The sequence below is a fragment of the Schistocerca cancellata genome, chromosome 2 (assembly GCF_023864275.1).
Source record: "Schistocerca cancellata isolate TAMUIC-IGC-003103 chromosome 2, iqSchCanc2.1, whole genome shotgun sequence".
Classification (NCBI taxonomy): Eukaryota; Metazoa; Arthropoda; class Insecta; order Orthoptera; family Acrididae; genus Schistocerca; species Schistocerca cancellata.
Genome location: NC_064627.1, coordinates 284846586 through 284870154, shown reverse-complemented (window position 1 = coordinate 284870154; position 23569 = coordinate 284846586). Strand labels below are relative to the sequence as shown.

Genomic DNA, 23569 nt, shown 5'->3' with positions numbered 1-23569 from the left:
ATCATTGCTTGTACAGCCCTCTCGCAGTGTCCGGAGCAAGTATGGTGGGTCTGACACACCGGTGTCAATGTGTACTTTTTTTCCATTTCCAGGAGTGTAGTTCCAGTAAGAGCGACGTGTTGAGTTCTATCTGCAAGGAAGTCTGGAAAACAAACGCAGGCCTGCTCCGATACTCCGTAAGCTCGTTTTTTTCCCGTTAAACGGCAATGCGGGACGGTGTCAAATGCCTTACTGAAATCAAGGAACACGGCATCAACCTGAGTGCCGTTGTCCACTGCGCTTTTGCGGATCTCATGGATACCACACCAATGCACATGACTTGGGCAAAAAATATTCTGGCGTACACGAAAACGCACTATTCGCTATCCCGCATTCTCTGTACAGCCCATATCTTGCCCCTCCGACCTCTACACATTTGGCACATCGCGAAACAGCTTTGGGCGGTAGTCGTTCCTCAAGGATTATTCGAGGATAGCAACTTCGAACAAGAAAAACGTCATTCCAACTACATTTGTCATTTAGACAAACTAGATCTCTATAATATACAAAAGGCTGACTGGCTCACTCACTCAATCAGTGACTACTCATCGCCCAGCCCAAATCACTAAGGACAGAAACTTGACATTCGCAGAAGCTGTTAATCTTATACTTTAGGCGCCCTTTAAGAAAGGATTCCATCCCTAAGAGCTGGTAGAGAAAGAAAGGTTTTTTAAAAAAATCTCGCTACTAAGGCAATTTCGAAGCTAGACCTATTAAAATTGGTATTTGGTTTCTCGGACAGAAACAAAGAAATACATCTGTCAGCATTTTTGTAAATTTAGCCCCTATGGAGGTGAATTAGTGGTTCGAAGTATTATTTGAAAATAAATCATTATTACAGAACTACTCAAGTTTTTTAAAGTTACATATATGTCAACTGGTACTTGACTTCTCGATTGCAAATAAAAAACACGTGTTTCAGTTTTTTGTGTAAATTCAATGTCTAAGGGGGTGAAATAGGGGATGAAATGCTTTATGAGAAAATTTCAATATGAAACCATTTTTTAAAGCCAAATCTATGAAAATTTGAATTTGTCTTCTCAGCTAGAAATAAAAGAAATCGTTTTACTGTTTTTGGAAATTCAGCCGATAACGGGGGGAAATAGGGGACGAAATTTTTTATGGAAATATTTCATAATTGAATCTTTTTTGGAAAATAAATCTGTGAAAATTTGTATTTGACGCTTCTATTAGAAATAAAAAACACACATTTCACTGCTTTTGGAAATTCAAACCCTAAGTGGATGAAACAGGGACTGAAACGTTTCATGAAAATATTTCATTGTTATGGCATTTTTAAAGCTAAATCTTTGAAAATTAGTGTCTGTTTTCTCAGTTTAAAATGAAAAAGTACTTGTTTCAGTGGTTTTAGAAATTCAACCCCTAACATGGTGAAATACAGCCAGACTGATTCATGAGTCATCATCGTCCAGAATCTTGAAATTTGGAGAGGCTATTGTTCTTATACTGTACGAATCGTTTAAGAAGGGATTGATCGAAATTTCACTCCTGATGGGATGAAATAGGCGATAAAAGGCTTTATGGAAACATGTACCTATTAAGACAATTTTGAAGCTAGAGCTACGAAAATTAGAGTTTGACTTCTCAGTCATAAATAAAAAAATTGTGTTCCATACTTATTGGAAATTTTATCACCAACGGGGTAAAATAGTATGTGATTTTTTTAAAAAATTAGGCACTGTTAAAGAATTACTAACGCATTTTAAAGCTACATCTATGAAAATTGGTAACTGACTTCTCGCTTAGAAGCAAAAAAAAAGGAAACATCCTTCAGTGGTTTTGGAAATTCGGTCCCCTAAAGAGATTAAATTGGGGATGAAAATTTTAAGATATTATTTAATTATGAAAGCATTTTCAAACCTAAATCTGCAAAAATTTGTATTTGGGTCCTCTGTTAGTAATAATAACCACATGTTTCACGGATTTTGAAAATCCAGTCCCATAAAGTGTGAAATAGTGGATGAAAATTTTTAAGAAAATATTTCGTCACTTAAAAAAAATTTGAATATAGTTTTATGAAAACTGTTACTTCACTTCTCGATTAGGTATAAAAAATATGTGTTAGAGGACGAAAGTTTTTATTGAAATATCACCGCAAGAACGCAAAAGTCATGACTAACAAAAACGTTGGACTCCAGCTACGAGAATCGCTTTTTGGGAGAAAGTAAAATCGGAAAAAAAACCATTCTTCTATGGCTTTAATTGACGTGAAAAGTTTAGAAGGTTTTAAAATTTGTGAGTAACTTATAAATACGATTAATGAAAAAGAAAAACCCTCTGTGCATACCACACAGTCTGTGCAAGCGAAGCAGTGGACGTTAAGCTAGTTATTTAACAAAATAGTTGAGAAAACTTTCCCATTATTCTTTCTGCAGCTCTCGTATGTGCCCGACCTTTATTGATCGTTCCCATAAGAACTCAGTATTATCGAGAAATATCGTAAAACTCTGTTCAGCAGGTAGATTTTTAGCAACTGTAATTAAATAGTGCAGGTCACATTTTTCTTGTAAGTTGTATGAAAGGTGCCGATGCGTTATGTGTACACTGCGCTTTTAATTTCATCCGTAACAGTTTTAGAGCGTTAATAGTCGACTGTAACATTCTATAACCGTGGATCAAAAGTTAGTATTCGGAATCATACTCTTGTCAGTAGGTATTTTGATACTTTTTATTAGTGTCAGCATCATTCAGCAAGTGTTAAAGAGAATTACAGAGTAAAATGGTTGATGTCAGGCATCTGCCCTGGTTCCAAAGTAACACATGTTGTCACTAGCGTTTCTACCATAGGATGAAAAATTCCCACTCCCACTCAGACACTAATCAACAGCGATATTCAGAAAGATTTAATAATTAGTACGAACAGATCGACTAACACTATTTTAAACCAATTAACGGACATATACGTACGTTTTCCGTTGTATCATGCATCCTTGGTGTGTGACATACAGAATTAGGACCATATATCTACTACCGATATTCTCGGAAAGAGTACACAAAAGTAATTACTCTTCAGTTAAAGATATTCCTACGACGGCTATGCAGACAAGAAGCTATCAGCCCATAAAACGCATAAACGCAGGGTGACCTGTGCAGTCTCATTTGTAAAATTAATACAGCTCAAGTGAGTATTCACAAGAAATAAAAAGTGCCTTTGCTACAGTTTTTAGGTCTGAAGCAGAAACCCAACCAACAGTGTTTAGCAATATTTTACAGAAAAAGAAACGAAATAACACTTAGTTGTCAAAATATCTTTCTTTTAATAACTGCAACTTCAAGCACTTGACAAGTATACAATTTTCAATCTAAATCCGCAATATTTCGAATGTGTCAGTCGGTATGAGTAAGGAGTCTTAGTACTTATGTTGACCTATTAATAAATTTTGTTCTGCTCTGTGTCAAGAGACGACATATTTTGCAGATTTAGATCAGGTCTTGCATCCGTGTAAGAAGCCTGAAGTTCGAACCACTTGGGACTGAAATCGAAAGTATTTAAATTTGGTATCAATAAACACAGCTAGGTCGAAATAGAACTTCTTTCTTGTGTGAAATATCATAACGTACCATTGACACCCACACTTTATGTACAAATGTATACTGACGTCGTATGAGAACAAAGAGTGTCGCAACGTTCATCATCAGTATCGAGGTTGCGAACTCTTTATGTCAGTAAGCATTTGATTTTTGGTTACCAAGAATTTTGGGAAATTTAGGGTCTACGATGGCTGTCACTAAAAGAAGAAAAGTAGTATATACCTAAATGTCAACAAGGATGTGAAGTACTGCTTGTGTGACAGATGAATCACTACTAGAATTAGTCCCACTACAGTCACTACTGCAGCATCTACTTACCAAATTATTCACAGAAGTTTGAACATGTGTGTGTGTGTGTGTGTGTGTGTGTGGACGCTTGTAGGGGCCTCATCAAAGTCCTGGCCTCTACCTGCTGACGTGAAAGTGTGTGTGCGTGTGGGTGGGGGGGGGGGGGGAGGGGGGGGCGGTCGCCTTTAGGAGCCTCATCATCTAAGCGCTGGCACCTACCTGCTTACGTGTGTGTGTGTGTGTGTGTGTGTGTGTGTGTGTGTGCGTGTTTTGTCGCCTTTACGAGCCTGGTCACGTCAGTGCTGGCTCCTACCTGCTGATGTGGATGATGAAGCCGTCGTCGACACCCCTCCTCATCATGTCCTGGACCGCCTCCCTGCTACAGATGGCCAGGCCAAGCTCGTTCACCTCAAACATCTGTCTCCAGTGTTCTGTTTTACCGGCTGTACAAGTCAACACAGTTGAACATCAGTCACTTTTCTAAATATGGTCACATTATTTAAATCACAGTTTGGAGCAACAATTTCAGAGCAAGAAGCAGTTTATAAAAGTACGTCTCACACTTTACAGATGATAATACGGAGATTTATGCTTAAAAAAGAACTCTATCAAGAACATAAGTTAAAAGGAGACATGGTACGTGTCGTGCTCGTGTTGAAGTTTCATTGTTCATATTAGAGGGAGTGAGAACGAAGTAGCCGATGCTCTAAGTCACATATTTTCAGGCCATTCCCCGGAAGATGAGGAATCAGTAGAACCTAGCCTTGAGACCAATTTTCTTCTGTCTGAAAGTCCTGGGCTATTCTGTGACCTAGCCCCCAAACAGGCCCAAGATCCGCGCTGGGGACCCATCAGGCAACAATTGGCTGATGAAGAGGTTGTCTCGAAAGGGGCTTCTCTGTAGACAGGAAGATCAGGATCAGTTTGAGGTATGTGTCCCTCAGGAGCTAATTGACATGGTGCTTAGGTACTTTCACAATTCAGCCGTTGGGGGACATTTAGGATTCTATAAAACTCTGAACCGCGTTCGTGAAAGTATGTTTTGGCCCAAGCTCTACCGGGACATTAGGCAATTTGTAGGGGACTGTGTTCGATGTAGGCATGCCAAACCGGATGCGGGTCCGAGCAAGGGGTTGTTACAGTCAGGTAGGGAAGAGTACCCCTTGGACCGGACTTTTATCAATTACATCGGCCCTCTGCCCCGTACTACAAGAGGAAACAGGTACATACTGGTTGTCGTTGATGCCTTCACCCGTTTCACGTGGCTGCTGCCCACTCGTGGCGTTACTGCCAAAATTACGGTGCAACAGCTGTCCAGGATCATCTCCTGGTTTGGGCCTCCAACAATGCTCCCACCTTCTTATTTAAGGTGTTCAAAGGGTTTTGCCTTGCTAATGGGATCAAACACATCACAACTACTCCCTATTATCTGACGTCATCCTCCGCCGAGGGTGTCAATCGGAATTTCAAGGCCACTCTCTGCATTTATCATTCACGAACACAGACGTGTTGGGATGCTACCTTACCCTGGCTGAGCCAAGCCTTCAACTCTGCCAGGCATGAGTCCGCGGGCACTGCGCCTAGCTGTTTAATGTTTGCTTATGTCCCGAACTCGCCACTCTCCAATTTATGGGACATTAACGACCTTCTTCCATGCCAGGTTACTCCGGCGACTTTGCGGGAAAATTGGAAATGGGCTAAAAATAATATCGATCTGGTCCACCGGCGCAGAGCCACTCGGTATAACAAAGGTAGGCGCCCCTTTCAGGGTAAGGTCGGGGATCTCGTGTTCGTCAGGGATGTTGCTGGCGGTACCAGGTTTGGTCCAAAAGGCAAGCTTATGCTACGATTCGGGGGCCCGTGCCGGGTACTGAAAATCCTTAGTCCAGTCAACCTTGTAGTCAAGGATCTCTCGTCTGGCCGTAATTCCAGGGTGCATCTCAGTCAGGTTAAACTCGGGAACCGGCGGGGTACCCCATAGTCTGCCGCGGTTCATAACAAACCCTCCCTCCCCCCCCCCCCCCGGTTATCTATGTGGGGGGGAGATTGATCCGGTGGGTTTCTGGCGCCAGGCGATATCGTTTCTTACTTCCATCTTTGATCGTTGTCCATGTGCCTTGTTCTCTTTGCGTCTTTGAGGCAGGATTTTTATGGTGGCGCGCGTGCGCAAGTCGAGGAGCATGGGTCCGCGCATGATTTGAGTAAGTCTGTAACGTGACGTGCTTACGATGTTGTCGTTGTGGGGAGTTGGCGACACGACGTCACGTGGAATGGCTATATGCCGTGAGGACCACTTGAGTTGGAGCAACGAAGAAGCATGGGCCGCTGCCGGAAAGTGTTAAAGTTGTATTGACACGGCTGGCCAGTGGCGACCAGGATTTGCTAATACCTCGAGAGCTATGCGGATGGATGGCTTGAGAATTTCACATGAAGAAGAAAAAGTTAATCGCCAAGCTTTCGTGGTGGGGTTCTCCTTTTATATATAGTGAATATTATTGTGTTCTTAAGGACTGTTGGCCGTCCGTGTTGGCCGAGCGGTTCTAAGCGCTACAGTCTGGAACCGAGCGACCGCTGCGGTCGCAGGTTCGAATCCTGCCTCGGGAATGGATGTGTCTGATGTCTTTAGGTTAGTTAGGTTTAAGTAGTTCTAAGTTCTAAAGGACTGATGACCTTAGAAGTTAAGTCCCATAGTTCTCAGAGCCAAGGACTGTTGACTGTTGCAGTTGCTCGTGCTAGTGGCCAGCAAAACATTCTCTACAGTGGTGGCTAGGTGAGTTATGTTCTGGAACGGCCATGAAATTATGTTACTAAAGTGGCTAGAAATAGCGCCTCGCATTTATAAGTTTGGATTTGGTGCTTAGTGGCACGCTGAAGATAGCTGGTTCAAACAATGGTTAAAATGGCTCTGAGCACTATGGGACTTAACATCTGTGGTCATCAGTCACCTAGAACTTAGAACTACTTAAACCTAACTAACCTAAGAACATCACACACATCAATGCCCGAGGCAGGATTCGAACCTGCGACCGTCGCGGTCTCGCGGTTCCAGACTGAAGCGCCTAGAACCGCACGGCCACCCCGGCCGGCGTAGCTGGTTCACTTGAACGTCATTTCGTAATTTAGTTATAGATTTAGAATTTTCTGGTTTTACGAATTAGTGGTAGTTGCTGTTTCTTAATAATTTCTTGTGTGTATGGAACGCAAGTGGCCATGATAAGTATAGGTCACATTGTGTTTTATGGTCGGATAGAGGCCGTGTGTATTTTGGTCTGTGGCCATAGGGGCCGTGCTTATTGCATTAGAGACCTATTGAAGTGACATTAGTTTTCTATTGATATTTCAAGTACCTATCTCAAGGTTGATTGTCACGTTAGGTACTGCACGTTTAATTTATGTGGTGTCAGCCATTCAGCAAAGACAGATTGTCTTGTGAGGTGGACCTTAAGTCACTGGGTGTGGACTGACACATCTCTTCACGTAGTATCTAGACAATTTCTTTTTTTCTTTTTTTTTTATCAAAGAAAACTAAGCTCCTTAATTCTGTTCATTGGTTAACTTGTAATATGTTTATATTAAGGTATTGCTTTTCTGTATATATATTTGCGTAACTTGTATATACTATAGTGTGTCTGCCGCTCATGTTTTCCTGTTTTCAGAAACGTGTATAGTGGTCGACGCGAGCAAATCTAGCCTCGCGACGGAAATCTCAGGATTTGAACTCATGGCCGTCCGGACCCCGTTAAAGCGCGATTTCTCTATTCCATTCAACGAGAGGATTGATTTAGGCAGAAGATTACCTACTGCCCAAAGTTGAGTATAAGTTCACCCTTTGGATCGTGTGTTTGTGAAATCGTAATAGATTAACGTTTGCTCGCGTTCATCACATGTTCATCAAATTGACGTTTTGTCTTAAACTTGCATAAGGTCTAGAATCTTCCGGACGTTGAGTGTAGTAGAATGCTAAGTGTAAACAGAACAATTAATAGTACCCTTCAGGTCAGATAGCATCAAATTAATTTTACCTTTTCAGTAAGTGTAAAACTGAGTGAGAAAGGCGATAGCCGACATTGTAAACATTTGATTATCTATTTCATCTATTATTCTGGTTGTTGTTACCGGCACGTAAAGGGGTCGTTGTTACAAGTGTGACGGTTAATATTGTAAATACAAATTGTGGATAGGGCCTTGATATGCAAATGCTGTTAATTGATTATTACTGCTGATGAATTCATGTGTGTGTGTGTGTGTGTAATCAATAAAGAAGTGTTGCAACTACAAACTGGTTGTGTTACTGGTATACAAGGTTAGAGTGTGCAATCGCCTCACCAAAATGCATCCACCAAAACACTCAATTATGTTGATTCTCGATGGAATATGTAAAGACGAAAACACAATTTTGTTACTACATGAGAATAAATCTATACAGTGATGTTCAAAGCTGGTCATGGTTTGACTTTGGGAAACGTTTTTTATAAAGCCGTTAACTCTACTATTTCTTTTTAACAAATATGATAAAACACTGTATGTGCTGCAATTATTAATTCTTCTGAAACCAGCGTATTTTTAAGTCCTTTTTTTATTTGGCCTTTGTGCTACTTTCGTTAGGTATCACTGAGGAGGCGCAATCTCCAATTCATAATTTGTAACTCACCAGTCATTTTTAGGTTAAATAGAGATCTGAATGTCATTTTCACCACAATTGTCACACACCACAATAGAGGAGATCGTCCTGTGAATCGTACAAATTGTGTTAAGCATTTATTGTGTTTCTGTGGAATAACAGCTCAGGAAGCCAACCTACCATTTACCATACGAGTGTGGACGAGAGACCTTGAGGCTGCACCCAACCTGGCCAGAGTGCCGGACCAGTAGGCGTTAATTCTGTTCGCAGTGGCGACACACGTCTGATTCGTCTCCTTGTCTTGACGTGTATCGTACTTCTTTGTCGATATTAAAATGTATAGATAAGCTGCAATATTAGTAAATTTTTACTGTAGCTGATAATGCATTCAGAATGAATTTTCACTCCGCAGCGGTGTCTGCGCCGATATGAAACTTCCTGGTGGATTAAAACTGTGTGCCGGACCGAGAGTCGAACTCGGGACCTTCGGCTTTCGAGAGCAAGTGCCCTCCCAGTTGAGCTACCCAAAATGGATTCCTGTTTCGGAGGTCGCGCTTTGGCAGTTCAGTTTGTAGAGCACTTGCCCATGAAAGGCAAAGGTCCCAACTTCGAGTCTTGGTCTGGTAAACAGTTTTAACATGCCAAGAAGTTTGATAATGCATTTTTCACATTTTTGATCATTTACACATCACTTCAAACGTAAATTCATTAAAATGTGAAATATTTCCATACATACATATAAAATCAGTCTCGTAGTCGGCACCGGCGCTGTTGACCAGGATGTCGACTCCATTGAGATTCTCCCTTATCCATTTGAAAGCTGAGAGGATGCTTTCTACTTTCCCCACGTCTCCCTGAAGAGCGTACAGTTTTCCTGGCGATCCCTTCACTTCAAGAGCCTAAGGGAAAACACAAAGAACGCTTTTAAATGCTTCATAAGACAACAATGTCAACAGCAATAAGAAACGCGACCCTGATATGTTGCTCTACCGCAGAATGTTAGCCATGTTGTTTCGTGCATGGCGCAAGCGCTGGTCCTCTGTTGTGTGGGAATCAAACCACTGTGGGCAGCCTGCGGTCGCTGCCTGCCTCTTGGGCCCTCTGTGCGGACACTGTGGCGGGTGGCGTACCGGTTTTAACTGTGCTAGAAGTAGACGACATAGGAGCGGCCTTGGAAAGAGGAAAGGAAAAATTGTTGCGCTGTGTAACTCGACATACAGTGGCCTCTACTACAAACACCGCTATTCACGAATTCAAACAGAAACTAAACAAAGCAACGGTAGAGCGTCCATTCACCAAGTCACATACTGCTAGAGCGAATGGCCTGAGGGAAAAATGGTTGTCGGTACGCCTCTGTATTGGCTCTAATTTCTCTAATTTTCTCGCCGTGGTCATCACGCGAGGTGTATATGCTGTCAGACTCTTCTCAGAAAGCGCTTTCTCGAAGTTTCAATTGTAAACCTATCCATGATGCGCAACGCGTCTCTTGTAACGTCTCCCAATCGAGTTTTTTTCAGGTTACGCTCTGGCACTGACTAAACGATCCCTTGACGAAACGGGCAGCTCTTGGTTGCGTCTCTCTCTCTCTCTCTTCTATCAGTTCCTACCTGGTCAGGACCCTTGTAAGATGGCAAGGACTATGCCCCTTACATGAAGTCATTAAAGATCACCTAACTCATGTTGAGCGAACAGTAGGGCTCAACAAAATGACTGACAAGGCACAATGCATCTTGTAGAGGGTACATTTGGATGTATTGGAATAATTAATGTCAGGTGATGGTTTTAAAGTAATTCACAAAACATGAAAACTTTGTGGAAACGAGTCGCTTTACTGGACGCTAGTTCACCCCAGGGAAGTATTTGACCGTGGTCGGCCAGTGGAGTGGCTAAGGGAAGCGACAATAGGCAGCTTAGGGCGGCTCAAGCTCTGAGAAAGCGGTAACGGTGCACGGCCTCCAGCCGCCTTAAGATGGGTGACAGTGAGTGGGTTGTTGACCCCGGCTCCATGCTGGTGTACCGAGAAACAGACGGAGAACTTATACGCCTGTTGATAAATGTCCGTCGTCCAGTTTTCTGTGAAACATGCGACAAAGCCGTGCAAGCTACGGTGGAGCGGTCAACAGAGGTCAAAATATGCGTGTTCGTGACTATAGCAACTTCACGTTGAATTCACGGTCCGCAGAGCCTGAAGTCATGCGACAGCATGAAATACACCGGCCTCTGGTGGGAACGTAGAACCAAGGAATTTGAAGTACTCTCCTGGGAGTCAGAATTCCGGAAAACTTGGTGTTTGTGCAGACGCTAACCTTGATGGGTGGCCTGGGGGGAGCTAAATAGAAGAAGTTGAGAGGAAGGGAAATTTTGTGGGAATTTGTTCACTTCCCAGAGCAGGCATTGGTCAGGGCTGGGAAGCGACACATAATTAACGCAACTTGTGCTACAATTGGCATAAGTGATTTTGCTGGAGGGGAAACCGAGGTGAAGAGCGGACTGGCAGAAGTCTCGGTAGAGGTCTTCCATTCCCAGCTTGCCTAGAGTGCGGACGTGGCGTTCTTTACTCAGCTTGCCTGAGAAAGAGTGAGCATCTCTATAGTTTAGGACTTAGCAAATGCAAGGATTGAGCTTGGAGATAGAAAGTTTTGGTTCAGCAACATACTGAGCAAGATAGCTAGGAGTGAATAGACGAGCGCAGCCTTGCAGCACCACGAGGTCGGCCGACGTCCACACAACGATGCCGTTCCACCACACTGTATTCGGTGATCTTGCGCCCACTCCGGCCACTGATTAATTTGTTGGATCACATCGGCAAAGTTTCCACAAGGGTTTCATGGGCCATGTAGCGTAGAATTCTTCTCGCACTTCGCATTATGCCTGGGTCAGTCGATAGGAATTACTCTTGAGTTATCGAGCTTTACTCCATGCAAACGCAATTTATTATCATTGCCTGGTAGGAGAGTCATGTAATGTGATGATTGAAGGTCGTGAGTTAAAATAAATTTGTGATAATCGACTGCATCTGTTTTCAGTCAAGTAGTTGAAATCCCAAGTCACTTTCTTAATAAATTTTATGTTCAACATTTGGATCTGGTGTTCAATAGCTGCATATAACGTCAATGTGCACCCCTTTTTAATTAAAAGTGATCAATTCTGAATGAATTAATGTCAACACTGCCACCGCAGTTCAATCAAGAGTCATAGGGCCTTATTACTTTCTTTGCGTTATCTGATATTGCGGCAGTTTTGCACTCTCTGTTAATCTGTTAGTCAATTAGCTGGGGTGAACACGCGCCAAAACCAGATAAGTGACGGGTGGGGTGTTACACCCTATATTGATGAACAACACTCAAGTATCGGTCAAAGAAGTGCATTATGAGGGACTTCCTTCGTGGATGAGCTACATTTCCGTAAGATTCTTCCGATGAATATCAGCCTGACACCCGCTTTTCCTTCCAATTGTTTTATGCGACCATTCCACTAAACGTCCCTCTGGATACCGTCTCCAGCAGTTTCTCACGAATAGTGTAGTTGTACTGTAGTGGCTTTCTTGTCCTATGTATGAGCAACATGTTACATTTATTTACGTTCAGGGTCAACTGTTGGAGCCTGAGCCACTGATCAGGCTCTCCTGTGAACGTCATTCTACATATCGCTACTGCCTTCTGGCGTTGCTACACTCCTGGAAATGGAAAAAAGAACACATTGACACCGGTGTGTCAGACCCACCATACTTGCTCCGGACACTGCGAGAGGGCTGTACAAGCAATGATCACACGCACGGCACAGCGGACACACCAGGAACCGCGGTGTTGGCCGTCGAATGGCGCTAGCTGCGCAACATTTGTGCACCGCCGCCGTCAGTGTCAGCCAGTTTGCCGTGGCATACGGAGCTCCATCGCAGTCTTTAACACTGGTAGCATGCCGCGACGGCGTGGACGTGAACCGTATGTGCAGTTGACGGACTTTGAGCGAGGGCGTATAGTGGGCATGCGGGAGGCCGGGTGGACGTACCGCCGAATTGCTCAACACGTGGGGCGTGAGGTCTCCACAGTACATCGATGTTGTCGCCAGTGGTCGGCGGAAGGTGCACGTGCCCGTCGACCTGGGACCGGACCGCAGCGACGCACGGATGCACGCCAAGACCGTAGGATCCTACGTAGTGCCGTAGGGGACCGCACCGCCACTTCCCAGCAAATTAGGGACACTGTTGCTCCTGGGGTATCGGCGAGGACCATTCGCAACCGTCTCCATGAAGCTGGGCTACGGTCCCGCACACCGTTAGGCCGTCTTCCGCTCACGCCCCAACATCGTGCAGCCCGCCTCCAGTGGTGTCGCGACAGGCGTGAATGGAGGGACGAATGGAGACGTGTCGTCTTCAGCGATGAGAGTCGCTTCTGCCTTGGTGCCAATGATGGTCGTATGCGTGTTTGGCGCCGTGCAGGTGAGCGCCACAATCAGGACTGCATACGACCGAGGCACACAGGGCCAACACCCGGCATCATGCTGTGGGGAGCGATCTCCTACACTGGCCGTACACCACTGGTGATCGTCGAGGGGACACTGAATAGTGCACGGTACATCCAAACCGTCATCGAACCCATCGTTCTACCATTCCTAGACCGGCAAGGGAACTTGCTGTTCCAACAGGACAATGCACGTCCGCATGTATCCCGTGCCACCCAACGTGCTCTAGAAGGTGTAAGTCAACTACCCTGGCCAGCAAGATCTAGGGATCTGTCCCCCATTGAGCATGTTTGGGACGGGATGATGCGTCGACTCACGCGGTCTGCACGTCCAGCACGAACGCTGGTCCAACTGAGGCGCCAGGTGGAAATGGCATGGCAAGCCGTTCCACAGGACTACATCCAGCATCTCTACGATCGTCTCCATGGGAGAATAGCAGCCTGCATTGCTGCGAAAGGTGGATATACACTGTACTAGTGCCGACATTGTGCATGCTCTGTTGTCTGTGTCTATGTGCCTGTGGTTCTGTCAGTGTGATCATGTGATGTATCTGACCCCAGGAATGTGTCAATAAAGTTTCCCCTTCCTGGGACAATGAATTCACGGTGTTCTTATTTCAATTTCCAGGAGTGTATTTTGTTATAGATAACCCCATCACCTGAAAACAGTCTTAAAGAGCATCCGACGCTTTCTACTGGATTATTTACAGACGGCATGTTTTAAACAGCACTGGTCCAAGCGAACTTGCAGTTTTGAAAATCCTCATTAGTTACACGCAAAGGATTTATATTATGTAGAAATCTGACTGTGGTCAGCAATTAGTGTAATATAAATTATTGCAACAATTTTTTCCGCCTAGTTCTGGTAGGTACGCGAACAATATATTGCATCCTTTCCTCAGAGATCTAATAACTGAGGAGAAGAAAGTTATTTCAGGGAGGGAAAAGCTAGAGCGCACATCGCCAATGCGTTTTTGACAGTATTACGAGATGTTATTATGGTGGGATTGTCCAACGACAGGACAGTTCTTTGTGCTCGCAGCTGCATAGAGGGTCACTGATTCCTGCACATCGTCATAGCGAAATATCCTGCATATGCCAGCTAATGCATTTGTACTTTAGTGTAATTGAAGGGGACGGCTGAAGAAAGTGCTAACTCACAGGAGCATATTTTGAGGTATTCTGCACAAAACCTCCCCGTTCTTTACCTTATCAGTCAACCTAATTTTCTGCACTCGTCTGTAGCGCTTCATCTCAAATCCTTAGATTCTCTTTTGTTCCGTTTTTCTCACAGTCCATGTTTTTGTAGCATACAGTGCTGTGCTTCTTCCTCAAATTAAGCTCTATGTTTGACACTAGTAGGCTACTCTTGGCCAGAAAAGCCCTTTTTACCAGTGCTAGTATGCTTTTTATGTCGTGCATGCTCTGTCGGTCATGACTAGGTAGAAGAATTCCTTAACTTCACTTACTTCCTGACCATCAATTCTGACGTTAAGTTTCTCGCTATTCTCAATTCTACTACTCCTCATTACTTTCGTCTTTCTTCGATTTACTCTCAGTCCATAATCTACATTCATTAGACGTTTCATTCCATTCAGGAAAATGGCTGTGAGCACTATGCGACTTAACTTCTGAGGTCATCAGTCGCCTAGAACTTAGAACTAATTAAACCTAACTAACCTAAGGACATCACACACATCCATGCCCGAGGCAGGATTCGAACCTGCGACCGTAGCGGTCGCTCGGTTCCAGACTGTAGCGCCTAGAACCGCACGGCCACTCCGCCCGGCTCCATTCAGCATATCATGTAATTCTTCTACGCTTTCACTGAGGATAGCAAAGTCATCAGCGAATCATATCACTGATATCCTTTCACTATGAATTTTAATTCCACTCCTGAACCTATCTCTTACTTCTATTATTGCTTCTTCGCCGGCCGCGGTGGTCTCGCGGTTCTAGGCGCTCAGTCCGAAACCGCGCGACTCCTACGGTCGCAGGTTCGAATCCTGCCTCGGGCATGGATGTGTGTGATGTCCTTAGGTTAGTTAGGTTTAAGTAGTTCTAAGTTCTAGGGGACTGATGACCACAGATGTTAAGTCCCATAGTGCTCAGAGCCATTTGAACCATTTATTGCTTCTTTGATGTATAGGTCGAGCGGTAGGGGCGAAAGACTACATCCCTGTGTTACGCTCTTTTTAATCCAAACACTTCGTTCTTGGTATTCATAGCAGCAGAGAATAATTTTTTTAAATGTAGAACTTGTTTGGAATATACGAAATGGATGTGTCGTTTATTACAAGTGTGCCGTGAGTTACGACAGGCTGCATTTCCGTCCGTTGCGATGAGTCTTCCTGTCACCCAGTCAGCCAGAGATCGCCACGCTCGAGCCGCGTGAAGCCTTGGCCGGAGAGGAAGGCGTTCTGTGCAGGGCTACTGTGGAAGGACAACAGGGGAGCAACTGAGACGGGCGAGAGATGTAAGAGCGGAGCTGCAAGTGTAAGTAGGCTGTTTATGTTTTCTTATTGGTAACGCCACGTAGCGCTCTGTATGAAAATCACTAGCTGTGCTGTGTGTAGTCTGTGGCTAGTTTGCATTGTTGTCTGCCATTGTAGTGTTGGGCAGCTGGATGTTAACAGCGCGTAGCGTTGCGGAGTTGGTGGTGAGCCGACAGCAGTGGTGGATGTGGGGAGAGAAATGGCGGAGTTTTGATATTTGTAAGAATGGATGTCATGAACTGCTACATATATATGACTATTAAGGTAAATACAATGTTTGTTCTCTATCAAAATCTTTCATTTGCTAACTATGCCTATCAGTAGTTGTGTCTTCAGTAGCTTGAATCTTTTGTTTAGCTGGCAGTAGTGGCGCTCGTTGTATTGCAGTAGTTCGAGTAACGAAGATTTTTGGTGAGGTAAGTGATTTGTGAAAGGTATAGGTTAATGTTAGTCAGGGCCATTATTTTGTAGGGATTTTTGAAAGTCAGATTGCGTTGCGCTAAAAATACTGTGTGTCAGTTTAAGCACAGTCATGTATAATTTTTCTAAGGGGACGTTTCATGTCGACCCTTACCCGAGGATACTTCACTGGAATCTTCTGACTTTTTCTTGTAGTTTGTGTAATTAGTGTAGCTTTTGTTTATTGCTAGCGCGTAATTGTAGAGAGAATCTCCTTTGTAGTTTCAGTCTTTCTTTGTTGTACAGTAAAACAGTTGTGGCATGCATGTAGATTTGCACCAAGTATTTCGCAGTTGCGCTTGCAATTAACGAGATATTATTTTCAGTGCTACGTTAATGTGTTCTCTTATTTTTGCTCTTCAAATTGTGCTTTTCTGTGTTATTGTGTGAAATATTGTGACAATAATGGCGTGTGAAAACCGTAATACTAGGCTCCAAAGTAAACTGAGAAATGACAGTGAAGACGAAAGCAGTGTGTCAGCGCCGCCGAGTAATGAATTAACTAATGTTCAAAGTAGTAATTTGGTAATTGTGAATAGGGAAATGGAGCGGGCTGCAAATAATGGCGTAGACAGCGAAACAAATAGTCAACAGGGAAGCATTATCGATCGATCGGTCGGCAACAGCTCGCCTCAGGAATCCGAAATGACAGGGCACAAACTTGCAAATACTGTAAATTCATGTTTTGCGTCCTCACCGTTTTCTCAAATAAGTCAAGACACATTTTCTGCTTTTCAAAATGCGAATATTGCCGGTTCAAATGCATTGCCGAATAGCACTGAGGAACATGTTTCAGACACCAGTGCATTGTTATTACAATTAATGCAACAAATGGGACAAAAGCTTCAAAAGTTAGACACAATGGAACAAAATCTTCAAAAGTTAGACACGATGGAACAAAATCTTCGGAAGTTAGACACCACGCTTGAACAAACACGTGAATATTTAACTACTGAGTTACATAAAATCGAATCGAAATGTCAAAAAGTCTCTAATGACGTAAAAACACAAATTTGTGAGCATTTTCAACCAATTTTTTCGCGGCATGAAAATGCATTACAGAATCACGAAGCAGCCATAAAAGAACTGCAAACTATTGTTCATGAAAATCATGAGACCTTGCAAGCTAAAATTGACTCAGTTGCATCTACAGATTCGGTTACGCAACTTGCAAACACTCAGGAAAACTTAAAGAACACAGTAGATACGATTTCAACACAAATGGACACTCTGAAACTTGGTTCAGAAAAACACACTGAGGAAATAAGTTCACTATCGGAGAAAGTAGCCGAACTTTCGGATCAGTTCACTAACTTATCTGCAAAGGTAGATGATGATCTGAATGACACAAGACCTGTAGCCATCACTGACACAGAAGAGTATGAACAAATTAAGAAATTCAAACAAAATCAGAATCAAATTAATACGCAACACAAAAGAGAAATCAGGGAAGTACAAGATCAGTTGGCACAAGTAATAAAAAAATTACATATTTCAGAGGATACTCGCACTCCAACACGGGAAGAGGGACTTAGAAATATGGAAAAGCCACAAAATAATAACACAGGGCATTTCGGAAATTATGAAAGAAATTGGCAAGGTGCACCGAATTTTGAGATGGAACCGCCGACACGACGTAACAATGACCGATATGCTACTCGCTGACACGATGATTTTGACTGTAAGCTGTCCATTACTACACGTAAATTCAAAACATTTAAGAATTCTGGGAACGACATTCATCCACAAGCGTGGCTCCATGAATTCTCTCATTGTTTTCGTCCCAACTGGTCATTAGAGCACAGATTAGAATTTATGTGTGGCTATTTAGAGAATGAACCAGCTGTAAGAATGCGATCGGTCATTCACGATTGCCACAGTGAAGGAGAATTTTATCATGCCTTCCTCTCAGCGTATTGGTCTCAAGCTACACAAGACCGAGTAAAACATAGCATCATAATGATGAAACATTTCAAACAATCTGAATTTTCCAGTCTTGTGAAATATTTTGAAGACCTGTTGCACAAAAATCAGTACCTGTCAAACCCATACAGCCCCTCAGAACTCATCCGTGTTTGCTTAATCAAACTACCTGAACATTTACGGCATATTATTTTGGCAGGACGTTGCAAAGATGACATTGAACCTTTTCAGAGACTGTTACAAGAATTGGAAATTGACACTGACAATCGCGGAACGCGAAAACAGGAACACAACAATTACAGGTCACATCCGTCACAATTCCGCGATGAAAGAAATAATAACTGGACACGACGAGGCTATTCTTACAACGTAAATCGTGACCAAAACAGACACCACCCTTATTACAACCATTGGCAGAATAATAGTTTCAGAGAAAGATCGTATTTCCGTAGTAATAAATATTACAGAGACAATCAGAGAAACAGACAATATGGGAACCAAAATAATTATTATCACGGGAGACAGAATAACTTCAGACGCAACGGTCCACCGTGCAGTGATAATTCAGGGAGAAATTCTCCACCACTTAACCGACAAGAAAGAAACTATAGGAACTACCGACATGACGACAGACGATATGATCGTAATGACAGACCTGAATTTCATCAGAACTGGCGGGATTCATACACGGCTGGTCCCTCTCGACAAAGTGAATTTGTAGAAGTTAGGTCTCCAAATCCCAATAACGACGCGCGCCAACAAAGAGATATACAATGACCTGCACTGCAGGCAGCCATGTTCGCTGGCTGGCTCAGAGAAAAATAACATAGACGCTAACCTTGAGAAAAATTTTAGCATTCCTTACCGATGTATACCACATGATAATTGCGTTCAAGTTGAACCTCTGCGCACTAGGAAGAGTAAAGATTGCACACATATTTCACATGTAAAACCGTTTATTGAGAGATAATCTGCTTTTTAACTTTGTCTTTGCCATATAACTTTTCACTTTACATTACTAGTATGCTTTGTCAGACTTAGAATCTGTTAACATGCAACAATGTTTGAAGTTAAATATCCAGTCAAGAACCAAGAGAACTTATTTCAACAGCAATTACAAATGCATTGTTATAGTGAACAGACGACATAGTGTTGTTATTTGTACATTCTTGCTTGTTAGTTGCACGATTACATAACGACTATAAGGCTCACATACTTAGAACATTTACCAGTACTGCTAATGAGATTTTAATGCAACATTTTGGATAACTTGAAAATACATTCTGGATTTAAAGTACTTTCTGTGAGATACCAGATGACACAGTGGTTAGTTTATGTGACAGCTACACAATTTTATCACGACACTACTAATGAGTGACAATTTACAATGTTGCTTTTGCGGTGTTTCTGTTTTATATCTGCACAGTTTTTCTGAATTATTCTGGAAAGTAAAACATGTTTTAGTAGTAACTTTTGTGGTATAGCTACAATAAGACAGCCTTTTCCGTGGCACAACAATACGTTACAGCACAGTACTTTCTTCATCACGGCAATAAGCGTAATAACTGAGATATCTATATGCAAAGCATTTCACTTTTGTTTATCAGTAGGTAAGTACATTGACTTCTGCAGAACTTAGCTTTCGGCGGACGATAACTACGACACTTCCACAGAGATTATCTTGCAACAAGACGCACAGTTTAGCGCTACAGTACACGTATTTGAGTGATTAATTTTGCACTTAAAACATTTATTTTTAAAGATATTTGAAGTACAATGATACAAAGGTTTTCCGTGATACATTTCATTCCATTGCTGTAATTGGTAACACCTGAGGGTATAATTACATTAATCTTCAGGGGGTACACGCCTACTTTGTGTACCATGTGTTTGGCAAGCACAAGGAGCCCTAGCTAATATGGTATTTGCTTTTACAACTTTACACATCGGTACCATATTTCTCTAGCACACAAATTACACAACTATCTGATTATTTAACAGAGAAACAAACATTTTTTTACTACATCAGTGACACATGTTTACGCAATTACACAGTTGGATAACTTCACACTTACGAAATTGTATTTCGTCTGTACTTTGTGAACTGTTCATATTTTTCGGAACCATTGTGATATTATGAGAGCTTTGAATGATGTGTTTTGTATGGGATCATGATTTTTTTAAGTATGTTTGAGGTAGATGACACTTTTGAAATGAGCAGAGAATTTTTTTTAGGTTTTAAAATATTCAGAAAGCTACGACGATTTTGAGATGTGATTCATCTGTTATGATGTTATTATTACGACGATGATGTGTATTATGCTGTTGAGGTATGTTTATGGTCAATGAGATGACGCTACATGAGGAATCTGATTATGCTATGTATTTATTATGATGAAATATTGAAGACGTGTTGATGAATATGTATATGTGTAATAAGGTAAGGAATAAGGAGTAGTGGTTAGGGACTCTGACTTATGAAAAAGGATGATGGAAACCAAGAATCGTACTTTAAAGAGTTACGAAATGTGTGTAAATGCGTGAATGTATCACAATGCTGGCGAAAATTTTTTGGACACTGTTATATTCACAGGATTTTGTTTCTACACATTTGCAATGCAAATTCTCGACCTGTGAAATTTTTAACATGAGACTGTCACTGTAGTGCAAACTGGTGTTGTAAATATTTCGGTAAGAAAGTTAAATGACCTTCACGTAATGCGTCGTCGGCACCCAGCTGCGCAACAGTCGCCTGGATAAAAGCAATTAGTGTGTGCCTTTAAGAGGCACAGGTGGAGAAAAAAGGAGGCCATTATCCTCGCTATTGCCATTTCTTTGTCGAAATCTTCGCAATTACGACATGCTCAAACTTGAAAACATATGATTACACTGTGGAGCTCTTAATTTATGATATTTACTGAAATGCCTAATGAAATGATGAGAAACATTTTACATCTATTGTCTTTCTAGTTGAGAGATTTTTTTTGTCTTTGGAGACGCCATTTGCCTAGTGAATGACGTTTCATATGTTGCTTTATATATATATTTGCTCATTTCGTTTAATATCTAGTTTCTAGCTGCACTGCAGCATTGGTTAAAAAAAATGTCTACAGACCCAGTAAAGAATACGTTTGTGATGTACTTTCTTAGAAAAGAGAGCACAAATAGACATTTCCCTTCAAAGGAATTGCATAAATAATTTTTTTAACAACTTGGTGACTTTCTTGCAGAGTAAGATTTTGTGATGCATCACTCTAGTGTTAAGATCTGACATAGGTATTACACATGGCCATCTTTACTGTAATATTTTTTTTTTGCTTGTGGGTTTGTCATGTTTAGATATAAGTTATTATATTTACTGCTGCTTGCTTTGCCAATTTCCATTTTTTTGTCATTGCTGTTTGTGTTAATTTGTTATGTGCTGCTGCATTGCCTCGTCCCTTGGTATATATATCTGAGCTCAGTAGATTTAAGTTAGCTTAAGAGAGGGTAGACTATATGAGGAACTAACTATGATGAATTGGAAGAAATGCATTGAGAATCTATAAGAAAATGGTTTGGCCAAAAAAGTAGTGTACAGTGGAGAAAAACTATTTTTGAAAGAGGATGTGAACAGAATACAGAAAGCAGGCTTAGATAGAACTTTTTAAGAATAATGATGAACGAAGGGAGATCTCCATGCAAAATACTGCAGTAAAACAAACCCTGTCCTTTCCTTTTGTCTTATCCCTCTATGTGTTTGTGTACACTTGTGTATTTGTGTTTTTCCTGTCTTTATGTGTTTAGCTGATGTTATGTTGTAGAATTTTTCTAATACTATGTTATTTACTTTGTAAAGATGTTTAGACATTATTTGTTCTGTTTTGTTTTAATGCTCATGTGTAGGGTTGATGTTTCGAAAGTTATTCTGATCTTTTATGTATGTACTTATGTCATAATTCCTGTAACACTGATGTATATGTTATTTCGATTCTTTTGTAAAGCCCGTATTACTACAAATGTTATCTGTATTGTTATGTTCTTTAATGATGTATTTTGTGCCTTTCTTATTGTATTCTTATGTTATAAATTTGTAATTGACACCAGTTCATAAAATTAAGTAACTTGTAAGTTACATTTCACTGCACACGTTTCTGTTGGTCATAGTATATGGACAATATGTGGGAAGTTGGGACTATTAGTGCTTGCATGTGTGTTAATAATTCAGCAACGGACTGATTAACAGCATTGCTGGTTTTAAGGACAATTCCAAAAACTTTGTGAGTGCAAAAAAATGGCTCTGAGCACTATGGGACTCAACTGCTGTGGTCATAAGTCCCCTAGAACTTAGAACTACTTAAACCTAACTAACCTAAGAACAGCACACAACACCCAGCCATCACGAAGCAGAGAAAATCCCTGACCCCGCCGGGAATCGAACCCGGGAACCCGGGCGTGGGAAGCGAGAACGCTACCGCACGACCACGAGATGCGGGCGTTGTGAGTGCACAAGTGGTGGTTTATGGACTTGCCATATTCTCCGCAAGACTCTTTGATGGTGATTGTGCACCTGCACAGTCACAACGGATGGCTGCTAGCCATCGCTACAAGGACTACAGAGGGTCTGCATCTATGATGGCCCACCAATACCATTATCTCTACAAGGACTACAGTGGGTCTACACCTTTGATGACTCACCAATACCATTATTTCTACAAGGACTGCAGTGGGTCTGCACCTCTGGTGGCCCACCAATACCATACTCCCTACCAGTATTACAGTGGGTCTGCTCTGTGATGACCTACCTACCAGTATTCTTCAAAACTTCGACTGACTCTGCTGTGGGTTTGCTCTGAAGTGGCCCATTACCTGTCTGCATGTCAAGAGTCAGCACTGTCTTTCCGTTGGAAGGACAACACTACTTCTTCAAGACTGCATGGAAATCCAATACTTCCGTGTGCATTTTCTTTTACTGCTCGGACTTTGAGAAAAACACTGCTATTTTACTGTGATGAACGATCAGGACTGTTTTTATGGACTCTGAGAAAATTTTAGCTTTTGACCAACATTGTACCAATAAGTGTGTGCATTTGATTTCTTTGTTATTGTAATTGTGAAAAATTTTAACAAATAGGTATTGGCCAGTGCCCAAAACAGTTTGTAAATTTTTTGTGGGGACCATGGGGGCTATGTAACTAGGCTGTTTATGTTTTCTTATTGGTAACGCCACGTAGCGCTCTGTATGAAAATCACTAGCTGTGCTGTGTGCAGTCTGTGGCTAGTTTGCATTGTTGTCTGCCATTGTAGTGTTGGGCAGCTGGATGTTAACAGCACGTAGCATTGCGCAGTTGGAGGTGAGCCGCCAGCAGTGGTGGATGTGGGGAGAGAAATGGCGGAGTTTTGATATTTGTAAGAATGGATGTCAAAATTGCTATATATATTATGACTATTAAGGTAAATACAATGTTCGTTCTCTATCAAAATCTTTCATTTGCTAACTATGCCTATCAGTAGTTGTGCCTTCAGTAGCTTGAATCTTTTGTTTAGCTGGCAGTAGTGGCGCTCGTTGTATTGCAGTAGTTCGAGTAACGAAGATTGTTGGTGAGGTAACTGATCTGTGAAAGGTATAGGTCAATGTTAGTCAGGGCCATTATTTTGTAGGGATTTTTGAAAGTCAGATTGCGTTGCGCTAAAAATACTGTGTGTCAGTTTAAGCACAGTCATGTATAATTTTTCTAAGGGGACGTTTCACA

The 23569-nt window shown here is 42.0% G+C and overlaps 1 protein-coding gene across 1 annotated transcript in view; it reads right to left on the bottom strand.

The window, feature by feature from the left end:
• Positions 1-23569, bottom strand: part of LOC126161627 (dehydrogenase/reductase SDR family member 11-like) — a 65954-nt gene that overhangs the window by 23250 nt on the left and 19135 nt on the right. Inside the window, exons 2-3 of the mRNA XM_049917586.1 lie at positions 9237-9399; positions 4193-4322 (exon numbers count right to left, since the gene is read on the bottom strand). Coding sequence (XP_049773543.1) covers positions 4193-4322; positions 9237-9399 — 293 coding nt within the window. The remainder of the gene's footprint in view (positions 1-4192; positions 4323-9236; positions 9400-23569) is intronic.